The sequence below is a fragment of the Sminthopsis crassicaudata genome, chromosome 4 (genome assembly GCF_048593235.1).
Source record: "Sminthopsis crassicaudata isolate SCR6 chromosome 4, ASM4859323v1, whole genome shotgun sequence".
Lineage (NCBI taxonomy): Eukaryota > Metazoa > Chordata > Mammalia > Dasyuromorphia > Dasyuridae > Sminthopsis > Sminthopsis crassicaudata.
In genome coordinates, this window is record NC_133620.1 from 354,274,513 (window position 1) to 354,289,670 (window position 15,158).

The 15,158-nt window shown below is 34.8% G+C and overlaps 1 protein-coding gene across 4 annotated transcripts in view; it reads right to left on the reverse strand.

The window, feature by feature from the left end:
- The window catches only part of BRCA1 (BRCA1 DNA repair associated), a 74,642-nt gene that overhangs the window by 33,909 nt on the left and 25,575 nt on the right, over positions 1-15,158 (reverse strand). For 3 of the 4 annotated variants that reach the window (XM_074261662.1, XM_074261664.1, XM_074261663.1), the window contains exon 10: positions 491-3,868. The exons of the other annotated variant lie outside the window; for it this stretch is intronic. In XM_074261662.1, coding sequence (XP_074117763.1) covers positions 491-3,868 — 3,378 coding nt within the window. The remainder of the gene's footprint in view (positions 1-490; positions 3,869-15,158) is intronic. 4 annotated transcript variants of the gene reach the window in all.

Genomic DNA, 15,158 nt, shown 5'->3' on the forward strand with positions numbered 1-15,158 from the left:
TTTTCAAAAACTTTCTTGGGGGAGGGGTTATCATCATGCTATTTTAATTTTGTACAATGAAGCCAGTGAGATGTACATTTAAAACTAAACTTTAAAAGAGATGGTTGCCTTCACCAAACAGATATTTCTTTCTACTGACATAATGTATGCACATGTGTACATGTACATGCACACACGCATAGATGATGTCCCCAATTCTCTTCAGAACTTAAGGCAATTATCGAAAAGATTCTTTTAGAAAAAATAAGTCATCATCTCAAGAAATTCTACTACTTCTCATTCAAACAGAATTGTCCTCTAAGTTCATAGTCATCCATCCAAAATTTCTTTCTGAAAGAAAACTGCCTTTGGATAAAATAGGGCTGAAAGTTTAAAGTTGCGATGTAATTTTTCATATCTCTTTAAACAGGCTTATCCAAAAGCATTAAAAACATACATTTAGGTCAGGCAAAAATAGACTTCAGCAAATACAAAAACCTGGGGCTAATACCTAAATTTGAGTCCACACGTTGGTCTTTGAGATGATGGTCTTCATCTAGATCAATTTCCCTTTCTCCCTCATCTTCAGAAATCTTGGGTACATCATCAGCACTCTGGATTTCTTGGGTTCCGGGCTGATTTTTCCCTTGTTTAGAAGAATCAAACACCAAAGCAGAATCCTTGTCATTTGCTTTTCCAGTTAAGTTTTCTAATGAGTTAGAGTGTGAAGAAAATAAGCTACCAGAACATTCAGATTCTTGGCTGGAATTATCATCCTGGAATGCTTCCGCAGATGATAGCTGAAGACTGCTAGCATTCATTCTATTTCTGTTTAGGGAGAAGTCTAGATTTTCTTCTGCTTTGTTTGCTGAAAACTCTATGCCCATAATTTTATTTTTGGTAGGCTGAGAAGGTGTACTTGCTGCTTTACCAAATATTAAATCTTGAAAACTTGGAAGGGCTCCCTCTTCACTGGAGGCATCCTCTTCTTCTGAGGACTCCAATTTTCGGGATTTTCTAGTCAAACTTGGATTTCTACATACTAAAGGGCTAAGGCTTTTTCTAGACGGTTTTACCTGAAAACATTTACCAATTTTGCCAAAAATAGCAGATTGTTCATTGATGTCACTTTCAGTAAAGCTAGTGTTTTCTTTTATCTCTCCTTCACTGTCCAACAAGTCGCCTTCACCATCCAACAAGTCGGGAGTCTCAGACCAAACCTGAGAAGAATGTGTACTCTCTTTAGTTTGTTCTAAACAAGGAGACAAATCTATACTGATAGCCTGAGCTGATTTTCCATTTCCTCCCTTCCCTTTTCTTTCATATCCTTTGCAATTATCCTGAAGAAAGGTCTGTTGAGAGACTTGGGGTTGCACAAGCTTTAATTTGGGTGGTGTACTTAATTCAGATTCTTTGTTTTCACTTTCTTCTGCCTGACTGCCTTCTCCACTAGAGCCTATGCCAATAAATCCAATTAAGTCAGTTGGTTTAGAAATATATTCTCTGCTGTTACTTTGGCTAACTAGAGTAATGCTGCTTTGGGCTAAGCTTTCATTTCCCATAGCTGTTTCAGGGCATGTGGTTTGTTCGTCAAGCCTTTCCTCCAGGAAGTTTTTTGCATATATGGTTTTACTATCAGATGACCTTGCTGGAGAAACTGATTGTTTTTGATCAGGAACTTGTGAAATTCCCTGGTTGATTTCAGCAATGGGTTCACATTCATTGCCACTATTTAATGAAGCTACATGCCAAAGCCTGGAGACTTCTGTGGTGCTACATTTGTCATGATCACCTAGCTTCCCCTTCTCTACCAGGACAGAAGGCTTTGGCTGCACAGGCTTGTTTGATTCTCTATTTTCCTGCTTTTCTTTTTCCTGGCCCCTACAAACTGTACTCTGCTGACTTACAGCCCTAGGGACAGCACAGGTTTTCATATACTCTTGCCTTGGGCTAGAACATAGTGCAAATGACTGGCGCTTTGAACGTTTGAAAGTATTCTGTAAATACTGGGTGTCAAGTTCACTATCCTCCATTTCCGTGATTGTTTTGGAGGCATTTTTAACTTCTTGTTTCATCAGGTTCCTTATATCTTCTGCACTACTTTCAGTGTTTTTGGATGAACTACTTTCTAAGAGTTCCTTGGAGGTTTCCATTATTTCGCAGTGACTTCTGTGAGGACTGGGACCTGCTTTTGAATTTTGAGGAGTATCAGCTGGAAATAATGAGGTACTGTCCTGAGAGTCCCAAGCAGTATCAGGAATCTCCAAAGTCCCTAGGCTTCCTTGAGTTCTTTCACCTTGCAACCCTTCCCTTCCACTTAATGCCAAATCTTGGTCTTGGCTGCTAGGGATTGCTTCCAGGCTCCTTTCATCTCCTGTGAAACTGCAACTAGCCAATACTTGATCCTTATCAGTATTGAGATTGTCAGGGGCACAGGCAGGTACGTTTCCTAATTTTAGTTCTGGGACAACTTCAGGGACACAACTTTCTTCTGCTTGGTCATCTGGCTTATGGGCTTTCTTGGCTCCAATTGCAATCTCTTCTGATACCTGCTGAAGCCTTCTGCTGCGTCTGAGTTGCTTCTGTTCAGAATTATTTCCTTTCCTTATCTCTTCACTGCTGGGATAGCTATCGATCTGTAATTCAGTCTCATTAGAAGAGCTTGGGCTTCTATCAACTCCGAGCTCAAGAGCACAGATAATGTTAAATGAAGGCTGCTTCCTTAGCTTGTTTTTTTTTGTTATTTTGGCCTTTCCACCATTTAATTTGAGCTCCCCGGGTTTTGTGCTGCTAGCTGCAGGCTCTGTTCCAGTTCTGAGAGTGGATTCTTTCTCTGCAGAGAACAGTTCCGATGTTTGAGCTTCTTTCATTTCCCCTACGTGACCATTTAGTGCTTTCTGTTCAGGATGACCATTATCCATGTTCATCACTTGCTCATTTTGTTCTCTTTCAAGGGTTTGGTCAGTAGCGTGATGGTTCTTTTCAGGGGTTTTGTGAGTAACTGGAACTGTCTTCTTGATGAAATCCTCAGGCTGCAAGTCACATATGGTTTTTCTTTTACGCTTTAACTTGGTATTTTTCCGAGGTTCTGGAGGAACAACTGTTTCAACAACCAAATTTTCAGTTATGTAATTCAAATTAGGGTGTCCTGACTTTCTCTGATAGGTTTTTCCAAATATTTTATCTTTAATGTTGTTGTTTCCTGCTGGCCTGGAGTAACTTCTTTCAGGCACATGTAGCCAGGCCTCATTGGCAGTGTCAGCCACAATGTCAGTCTTCTCAGATATGCTAGAATTTCCATCAGAGTTATCTGGATGCCCATCTTCTAAGGCACTAGCTATCTCTGAATTCTGCTTATGATTCTTGCCAAGGGAGCAATCAGAGGCTAAAATGTCATTACTCCTGGATAACCACTCATTAACTTTCTGAATACTGCTTTTCAGTTTGGTTCCAGATAGGCAATTCTGAGGATTTCCTTTGGGGCCTTCAGGCTTTTCCTTTATTTCTTGTCTCTCACACAGAAGATGGGCATTCAGCTCAGGCTGCTCTGCTATACTGGGGGTCTTCCCAGTACTACATATTCCCTTACTTTCATCCAGTCTGCTCTGGTGGTTCCTTGTTAAGCCAGGCTGTTTGCTTTTATTACAGAGCTCAGCTTTTTCTACAGTTATTCTGTCTGTGTTGGGCAATAAACTGGAGGTTTCAGGCAGTAATGAGTTGGCATGAGTGTCTGTGCCACATGGCTCCATATTCAAGTTTGAGGAAGAAATACCCTGAGGCTCCTTTGGATGTCCCCCAGTGGCATTCTCCTCAATGACGTGAGCATCCTTGGTGTTAGAATGATGTGGTTGCAGGCTCTTTATAGTCCTCTCAGATAATTCAAGCTCAGCTGAAAAAACAAAACAAACAAACAAACAAAAAGAAAGCACTTACAGGCTTATTCTTCATTTAAAATAATTTTAATAAGGATTTATCATGCAAGTGGTTATCTTTATAGAAAATAACTAGAAAAATTAATAAGTATAATGAAAACAAACACATATATAATTAATTTTATTTATGGCTTCATTCATTCTCTATTTATTAAAATTCTAACTTATTTTATTTAAAAGGAGTTAAAATTTAATCCCAGAATTTCTTTATTCCTAAATTCTATGCTTTTCCTCCCCAGCCTCTAAAAGTTTATTAATACTAAACTGGTTAAGCACTCACCCAAGATTATGTTCCATCTATTGAATCATGCTCCATACATTTAAAAAAACCCAGAACACAAGACAAATGACAAATACCACAATGTAAAATGAAAGGCAACAGTACATTAATAAAACATGATGATAAGAACAGTAATCTCCATAGAAATAAAATTATAAATAGAAGTTTAATAAAGGTTCTTCTTCCCTGCCTCCCCAAGATCTAAGTTTAATAGGAAATAGAAAAAACAAGATGGCAGATTGGGGAAGCATTCAGCTGACTTCTCCCAACATTCTCCTCCAAACAACTTTAAAATAATGACTCAAATTGAGATCTGGCATGGCAGAGCCTGAAAAAGGTCAGAGTAAAACATTCTTCTAACTCAAAGACAATTTAGAAGATCAGGATTAGTAATCTGTGACAAAAGAGTAAAGAGTGGCCTGGAATTCACATGAATGCAGTACTACTGGTAAGACTAAGTGATGGTGACAGAAGTAGTGACAGACTCACTGTTTCAAATGAGGAGACAGTGAGGGACATGGCAACTGGTCAAAGAGAGATTATAGTACTAAATGCAGGACAAGAAGCTGCTGGACAACACTATTACCTATACCCATTTATGGGTCACAGGTCAAAGGCAGAGAGTAACATTTTGATTAAAAAAAAAAAAAAAAAAAAAAAGGAGGAGGGACTCTGAGGAGCAGTATGGTTTCTTGGTCACAAGAGATTGGGGATCCCAAGGAATTGTACTGCTTACAATCTTAAGAGATCCAGGGGTAAAAACCAAAGTTCAGACCAGGAGAGTAGTAACCACAACTCTCACCAGCATCTTGGAAACACTGAAAATTTCCAAACCCACAGAAACAACTCTGAAGACAGCAGTGCAAAAAAGCCTGAAATTTGGGATAGTGCCACTTTTCCCTCACTGTTCACCCTGAGAAAAGAGCCCAACTTTAACATATACTTAAAATCAAGAAACAGGCTAGAAAATGAGCAAATAACAAAAACAGAACCTAATCATAAAACTGCCAGAACAAGATCAAAACACAGCGTCAGAAGAACACAAAAAAATAGCACAAGCAAAGCCTTAAACAAAAAATGCAAATTGAGTTTAGAATTCCTGGGAAAACTAAAAAATGATTCTGAGATCAAATAAGAGTGGAAGAAAAAAAATTGAGGGTATAAAGTTATGAAAAGGCAATTAATAGGCACAAAAAAGGAAGAAAATAATACTTTAAAAACTATAATTGGCCGAACAGGGAAAAAAAAAAAAAAAGAAACTAAGAAAGAAAGAAAAGAAAGAAGCTCCCAGAAGAAAATAATTCCTTGAAAATTAGAACTGAGTAGACTTGGATTGGAAAGAACCATCCACATTCAGAGAGAGAGAACTAAGGATACTGAATGTGAATCAAAGCATAGTATTTTCACCTTTTTTTGTGATTGTCTACTTATTTTTCTTTTACCTTTTCATCTAATTATTCTTCCACAGTATGATGAATATGGAAATATGTTTAGAATTACACTTGCTTAACTGGATTTCTTGCTGTTTTGGTGAGGGGGTTGGAAGAGAAATGAAGAAAAATTTGAAATACAAGGTTTTGCAAAGGTAAATGTTGAAAACTATATCTTTGCATGTATTTGGAAAAATTATTATTATTTATTATTATCCTATTAAGGAAAAAAAGAAAATTAGAATTTGGTAAGTGGAAGCTAATGACATCAAGAAAAAATAAGACAAAGTCAAAGAATGGGAAAAAAATAGAAGAAAATGTGAACTATCTCATCAGAAAAACAATTTGTCTGGAAAACTTGTCTGGATCAAGGAGAGACAATTTAAGAATTATTGATCTACTTGAAAGCCATGATTAAAGAAAGCGCTTGAACATTAAATTTCAAGAAATTATAAAGGAAAGCTGTCTTAGTACAGTAGAAACCAGAGGATAAAATGGAAATTGAAAGACTCCATGATCATCATCTGAAAGAGATCCTAAAATGAAAATTCTCAGGAATACTATTCCTGAGATTCCAGAGCTTCTAGGTCAAAAAGAAAATATTCCCCCCCCCTTTTTGTAATTAAATTTATTGGTATGCAGAATATAATTTATTAATATTGAGAAATGAAGGCTTTTAGTTGTTTCTACAAAGAGAAAATGTCCTCTAAATGTATTTTTAAAAATAGTAATATTAGCAAATCACTATTGATCAGAGAAATGCAAATTAAGACAACTCTGAGGTATCATTACACACCTGTCAGATTGGCTAAGATGACAGGAACAAATAATGATGAATGTTGGAGGGGCTGTGGGAAAACTGGGACACTGATGCATTGTTGGTGGAGTTGTGAAAGAATCCAACCATTCTGGAGAGCAATCTGGAATTATGCCCAAAAAGTTATCAAAATGTGCATACCCTTTGACCCAGCCATACTACTACTGGGCTTATACCCCAAGGAACTACTAGAGAAGGGAAAGGGTCCTGTATGTGCCAAAATGTTTGTGGCAGCCCTTTTCATAGTGGCTAGAAGCTGGAAGATGAATGGATGTCCATCAATTGGAGAATGGTTGGGTAAACTATGGTATATGAATGTTATGGAATATTATTGTTCTATAAGAAATGACCAACAGGAGAAATATAGAGAGGCTTGGAGAGACTTACATCAACTGATGCTGAGTGAAACGAGCAGAACCAGAAGATCATTATACACTTCAACAATGATACTGTACGAGGATGTATGCTGATGGAAGTGGATTTCTTCAACATAGAGAAGAGCTAATCCAATTCCAATTGATTAATGATGGAAAGAACCAGCTACATCCAGAAAAGGAACAAGGGAAATGAATGTAAACTGTTATTTTTACCTTCTGAATCCAATTCTTCCTGTGCAACAAAAAAATTCGGTTCTACACACATATATTGTATCTAAATTATACTGTAATATATTTAACATATATAAGACTGCTTGCCATCTGGGGGAGGGGTTTGGGGGAGGAAGGGAAAAAATCTGAATAGAAGTAAGTGCAAGGGATAATGTTATAAAAAATTACCCATGCATATGTATTGTCAAAAAATGTTATAATTATAAAATAAAATAAAAATAAAAAAAAAAAAAAAAAAAAAAAAAAAAAAAAAAATAGTAATATTAGAAAACAAGTAATTTCAAGAGTGGATTAGATATACTTTGATTAGGTTCATGATTTCTGAGGTGAATTTTAATTAATTTTTTCTCAACACCATTTTATTTTCCTAAATACAAGAAAATATAGTTTTCAACATTCATTTTTGTGAAATTTTGTGTTCCAAATTTTTTTGCCCTCCCTCCCTCCCTGACATCCCCCATCTCCCATCTCCCAAACAACAAGCAATCTTATATTGGTTAAATATGTGCAATCCCTTTAAACTTATTTCTGTATTTGTCATGTTGTGCAAAGACAAAATGAAACAAAAAACAAAAAACAAAAAGAAAACAAACCAGACCAAAAAGGAAAAAAACATGAGAAAGAAAAAGCAAATTAAAAATAGTAAAAATATTATATACTTCAATCCACATTCAGTGGATTGCATCCACATCTTTAGATATGAATGCAATTTTCCATCCCAAATCTATTGGAACTGAAAGAGAAAATATTTCAAACAGCTAGAAAGAAACCATTTAAGTACTGTGGAGTCAGGACCACACACATTTTAATAGCTATTCCATTAAAGGATCAGAGGGCTTAGAATATGATATTTCAGATGGCAAAAGAGCTGGGATTACAACCAAGAACAGCAGAGCCAGCAAAACTGAATATAATCCTTCAAGGAAAAAGATAGAAATTTAATAAAATAGAAGACTTTCAAACCCAGGATAAATTGAAAATTTGACTTCAAGAAGGATATAAAGGTAAAAATATAAAAGAGAAATAAGGGAGTCAATAATTTCTATATGGGAAGATGAAACATAACTTTTAAGAATTTTCTCATTATTAGAGTAGAAAGAAGGATTCTATATGTTTGTGTGTGGGTAAGTCATTATGTTGGGATGGGGTTAAAAAAAAAAAAAAAAAGGATGGTGAAAAAGAAAGATGTCCTGGGAAAAGGAGGGAGAGAAGTGAGAGAAAGAATGGGGAAAATAATCTCCCATAAAAGAGGCATGCTAGGAAGAGTTTTTATAGAAGAGGGGGAAATAGTACGCAGTGGGCAATATCTGAATTCACTTTTATCTAAATGGGTTCAAAAATGGAAAGACAACTTCACAAACTCAATTGGGTATAGAAATTTTATTTTACCCAAGAGGGAAATAGGAAAGGAAGAGAATAAGAGAAAGGGAATGGCGGTGGCAGTGATAAAAGCAAGAGTGGATAAAGGAAGGCTGGAGTCAGAAGCAAAACAACCCCCCCCCCCCCCCCCCCAGGCTGGGGTTAAGTGACTTGCCCAGGGTCTCACAGCTAGGAAGTGTTAAGTGTCTGAGACCAGATTTGAACTCGGGTCCTCCTGAATTCAGGGCTGGTGCTCTATCCACTGCGCCACCTAGCTGCCCCAGCAAAATTTTAAGGGAGGGACAGGATACAAAGAAAAGAGAAGTATAAATAGAAGAAAATAGGAAGGAGAAAAACACACAGTAATTATAAATGTAATAAACGCATATATAAAATGGAAATGGATAGGAAAATGGTTCAGAAACCATAATCTAACAATATTTTGTTTACTAAAAATGTACCTGAAACAAACACAGATACACAGAGTTAAATATAGGAATTGAAATAATCTATTATGTTTCAGCTGAAAGCAGGGTTAACAGTTATGATCTCAGACAAAGTAAAAGCAAAAAAGACCTAATTAAAAGGGACAAGCTGGGAAACTACATTTTGTTAAAAAGGAACCACAATGAAGTAATATTAATACTAAAAATGTATGTGCCAAATGGCAAAAGCATGCAAGTGTTTAAAGGAAAACTTAATTCCTTAATTTAACTTATACTAGTGGGGGACCTCAACTTTCTTAGAAGAAAATAATTGAGAAAAGTGAAAGAGATGAATAATATATCATGATAGATTTCTGGATAAAACTGAATAGGAACTGAAAAGAGTTTTGTCCTCAACTATACAGAGCATTGTCACAAAAACTGATCAAGTATCAGGGCAAAAAACCCCCTCTTACAACCAAATATAAAAAAAAGTAGAAATATCTACTACATCCTTTTCAGATCATAAAGCAATAAAAAAACATTCAGTAAAGGACAATAATAGCATAATAGTTAAAATTTAACTTGAGACTAAACAATCTAAATCTAAAGAATGAGTGGGTCAAAGAACAAATTATAGAAATGACCAATAATTTCGTTAAAGACAATGACAACAGTGAAACAACATACCAAAATTTGTTTTAGGGAAAATTTATATCTGGGGCAGCTAGATGGCGTAGTGGATAGAGCACCTGCCCTGAAGTCAGGAGGACCTGAGTTCAAATCCACCCTCAGACACTTTACACTTCCTAGCTGTGTGACCCTGGGCAAGTTACTTAACCCCAATTGCCTCAGGGGAAAAAAAAAAGAAAAAAAAAAAAGAAAATTTATATCTACAAATGTATACATCAATAAAAGAAAAAGAAAGAGCAGATCATCTAATTAAAAAACAAATTGCAAATTCCCAATTAAACATAAAAATGGAAATCCTAAAAATCCAGACAGATTAATAAAATTGAAAGTAAAAACCTGAACTAAATAAAACCAGGATCTGATTTTATGGGGAGAAAATACAATAAAATAAATAATTTGATTAAAAAAGAAAAAAAATTGCTAGCTTCAAAAATGAAAAGGGTGAATGTACTACCAAAGAAAATAAAATTAAAGCAATTATTAGGAATTATTTAGCTCAATTATATCCTAGTAAACCTGAAACTCTTAAGTGAAATGCATGACTATTTATAATAATGTAAACTGCTCAGATTAAGAGAAGAAATTGAATATTTAAATAAACCTATCTTAAAAAAGAAATTGAACAAGTCATAAATGAGCAAGAAAAAATACTAAGACCAGATGGATTTACAAGGAAATTCTGCCAAACATTTAAGGAACAATTAATCCCAATATTATATAAACAATTTTTAAAACAGTTTAAAATAAAAGGAACCCCACCAAATTCTATGATAACAATATAATGTTAGTTCTTAAACCAGGAATAACAAAAACAGAAAAAACTATAGACCAATTTCCCTAATGATGATTAAACTTTTGACAAAATATAGTACCTATTGCTATTAAAGAAGTTACAGGAATAAATGGAGTTGTCCTTAAAATGATAAGTAGTATCTATCTAAAACCATAAGCAAAACATTATCTTCCCAATAAAATCAGGAGTGAAACAAGTATGTCCATTATCATTATATTAGAAAGGTTGGCTATAGCAATAAGACATAACATTTAAAAAAAATTTGAAGAAATAAAAATAGATAACAAGAAAACAAAATTATTACTCTTTGTAGATGATATGATGGTAAATATAAGAGCACCCTAGAAAATAAACTAAAATAACTAGTTGAAACAATGAAAAACTTTAGCAAAAATGCAGGATATAAATCATTAGCATTTATATATATATATATATATATATATATATATATATTACCAAAAAATCAAGCAGCAAGAGAGAAAAAAATGCCATTTAAAATAACTGCACACAAAACACAGTAGTAAATGACTATAGTAAGACCTAAGTAAGACCTAAGATTTGGAATAAGAACTCAACATATGACAAAAAAAAACTGGGAGTTTGAGATAAACCAATATTGTACAATGTATACTAAAACACAATCAAAATGGATAAATGATTTAGACATAAAAAGTGATTCTATAAGTAGGTTAAGGAAACACAGAAAAATATAACCATCAGGTCTATGGAAAAGGGAACAATTTATGACCACATAAGAGAGAAACACAGGAAGTAAAATGGATAATTTTGATTATATTAAGTTAAAAGGTTTTTGCACAAACAAAACTAATGCAGCCAAAAGTAGACAAATGGAAACTGGGAGGAAAATTTTATAGCATATTTTTATGACAAAGGCTTCATTTATCAAATATTTAGGAAATGGAACCAAGTTCACAAAAATATGAGTTATTCCCTAGTTGAAAAATGGTCAAAGGAAATGAACAAGTAAGTTATAGAAAAAAAATCAGTTACCAATAATCACATGGAAAAAAAAAAAGATGGTCTAAATCATTAATTGATGAAATAAATACAAATTAAAATAACTCTGAGATACTACCTTATGCCCATAAGATGACAAATGATGGTGGAAATGTGGAAAAATTGGAGATTAATGTACTGTTGGTGAAGTTGTAAACTGGTCCAATTATTCTAGAGAACAATTTGGAATTATGTCCAAAAGGCTATACAATTGTATGCCTGTTTAATTAGCAACATACCACTAATAGGTGTGTATCTCAAAGAGATCAAAGAAAAAAAATTTAGAAGCTCTTTTTGTATTGAGAAAGAATTGGAAATTGAGAGGATTGGAAGTGGCTGGATAAGTTGTGGTATAAAATTGTGATGGAATACTATCATACTGTAAGAAATGGTAACAGAAATGGTTTCAGAAAAGCCTGGGAAGGCTTATATGAACTGATGAAAAGTGAAATGTAAAAAGTGAGAAGAGCCCTCATCAATACAACACAATATAATTCCACTTCCAGAGAGAGAGAACTAATGAACTCTGAGTAGAGATTGAAGCATTTTAAAAACTTTATTATTCGTGTTTGTTTGATATGTATGAATAATGTGAGTAATGTAGAAACATGTTTGGTATGACTTCACATGTATAATAAATATCATGTTATTTACCACTTGGGGTGTGTGTAGGCTAATAGTAAGGGATAGAATTTGGAACTCATTTTATTTTTTTAAATGTTAATTTTTTTTTTAACAAGTAATTGGGAAATATTTAGTGAAATAAATAAAAAAAAATTTAAAAGAAAAATCAGCATTAGTTTGAGTACAATTACCAAGGATGAAGAAAAACTAATGGAATGGATGAAGATAGATTACTAAATAATTGCTTCAATGAGAAACTGGAGACATGGAGGCCTCAGCTTATCAAAATTAAAAGGAAGAAGCTCTTGTATTTTGCAGTAAAATTTTCACTGTGGGTCCCTTACCAGTCACCTCTGGCATAGCAGGAAGATAAAACCAGGGTGCACTGGCAAAGTAACCCTGTAATCCTAAAAGGTATAATAAGGTGGGGCAGCTAGGTGGTGCAGTGAATAGAGTACCAGCCCTGAATTCAGGAGGACCCGAGTTCAAATCTGGTCTCAGACACATAATACTTCCTAGCTGTATGACCCTGGGCAAGTCACTTAACCCCAGCCGCAAAAAAAAAAAAAAAAAAAAAGTATAATAAGGGTACAGAAAGTTAGGGAATGAGGGCAGCTCAAAACCATTGGGAACAGAAGAGCTAAGCCATGGTGTTTAATTTCCTGCCAAAATGCAACAAGAGGCTACAGGGTGTTTGAATATTCATTTGACAAATTAAGGTGAGCATTCAAAATATAAAATATCTTATCAATAAGACATCCAATTTACATTTGGCAAGTCAAATAATGTTATATGGGGGTTTGTTTACAACGCACTAGAGGAGATATTCTAATCTTGCCTTTAATTGGCCAAGTGACTAGACAATTCTGGAAGTTGAGAAGGCACCATCTGGAGAGTTTCCTTCATTGGAGTTTCCCATACTGATAAGATCATTAGTTGGGTTAAAAAAATTGGATAGTACTGCTAAAGTGGCATTGGATTATTTGAGTCAACTTCATATAGGGTGTGAGTAAAAAAAAGAAATTACTTGAGGGAGGGATTGATCAGAAACAAAACACTAGTGAAGAGGAACAGAGTGGAAAGAAAGAAAAAAGTGTATACTAGGGAAAGAATAGGAAAGAGGAAAATATGTAACTGGTAATCATAACTGTGTCTCCCATAAAATAGAAGCAGATAGCAGAGTGGATTAAAAACCAGTCTTACAACATTTTACTTACAAAAAATATTTAAAAGAGAGATACACAGAGTAAGGGTAAAAGGCTGGAGTAGAATTTACTATGCTTCAGCTGATGCAAAGAAAAAAAAAAAAAAGCAGGGGTAACAATTCAGATCTCAGATAAAGCAAAAATAGATCTAATTAAAAGAGCTAAGGAAGGAAGTTATATCTTGTGATATGAATTCTAAACATATATGTATCAAATGGTACAGCATCTAAATTATTAGAGAATTTCTTACAGGAAGAAATAGACAGCAAAACTATACTAGTGGGGAGCCTCAAACTCTCCCTCAGAAGTTAAAAAATCTAACCGCAAAGTAAGAAGGAAATAAGGGAGGTTAGTAGAATCTTAGAAAACGTAGTATAACACATCTGATTGGCTAAGATGACAGGAAAAGACAATGATGAATATTGGAGGGGATAGGGAAAATGGGGACATTAATACATTGTTGGTAGAATTGTGAACTGATCCAACTGTTCTGGAGAGCAATTTGAAACTATGCTCAAAAAGTTATCAAACCGTGCATCCCTTTGATCCAGCAGTGTTACTACTAGGCTCATATCCCAAAGAGATCTTTTTTTTTTTTTAACTTAATAATTTTTTATTATATATATATTTTTTATATTATCCCTTGTATTCATTTTTCCAAATTATCCCCCCCTCCCTCTATTCCCTCCCCCCGATGACAGGCAATCCCATACATTTTACATGTGTTACAATATAATCTAGATACAATACATGTGTGTGAATATCATTTTCTTGTTGCACAATAAACATTAGATTCCAAAGGTACATGTAACCTGGGCAGACAGATATTAGTGCTAACAATTTACATTCACTTCCCAGTGTTTCTTCTCTGGGTGTAGCTACCTCTGTCCATCATTGATCAACTGGAAATGAGTTGGTTTTTCTTTATGTTGAAGATTTCCACTTCCATCAGAATACATCCTCATACAGCATTGTTGCTGAAGTGTACAGCGATCTTCTGGTTCTGCTCATTTCACTCAGCATTGGTTCATGTAAGTCTCTCCAGGCCTCTCTGTATTCCTCCTGCTGGTCATTTCTTACAGAGCAATAATATTCCATAACCTTCATATACCATAATTTACCCAACCATTCTCCAACTGATGGACATCCATTCATCTTCCAGTTTCTAGCTACTACAAAAAGAGCTGCCACAAACATTTTGGCACATATATGTCTCTTTCCGCTCTTTAGTATTTCTTTGGGATATAATCCCAATAACAGCAATGCTGGGTCAAAGGGTATGTACAGTTTGATAACTTTTTGGGCATAATTCCAGATTGCTCTCCAGAATGGCTGGATTATTTCGCAACTCCACCAGCAATGTATTAGTGTCCCAGTTTCCCCACATCCCCTCCAACATTCATCATTATTTGTTCCTGTCATCTTAGCCAATCTGACAGGTGTGTAGTGGTATCTCAGAGTTGTCTTAATTTGCATTTCTCTGATCAATAGTGATTTGGAACACTCTTTCATGTGAGTGGATATAGTTTCAATTTCTTCCTCTGAAAATTGTCTGTTCATATCCCTTGACCATTTATCAATTGGAGAATGGTTTGGTTTCCTATAAATTAGGGTCAGTTCTCTATATATTTTGGAAATGAGACCTTTGTCAGAACCTTTGTTTTTAAAAATATTTTCCCAATTTGTTACTTCCCTTCTAATCTTGTTTGCATTAGTATTATTTGTACAGAAACTTTTTAGTTTGATGTAATCAAAATCTTCTATTTTGTGATCAATAATGATCTCTAGTTCTCCTCTGGTCATAAATTCCTTCCTCCTCCACAAGTCTGAGAAGTAAGATTATCCTCTGTTCCTCTCCAAAGAGATCTTAAAGGAGAAAAAGGGACCCACATGTGCAAAAATGTTTGTAGCAGCCCTTTTTGTAGTGGCTAGAAATTGGAAACTAAAAGGATGCCCATCAACTGGGACATGGCTAAATAACTTATAGTATATGAAT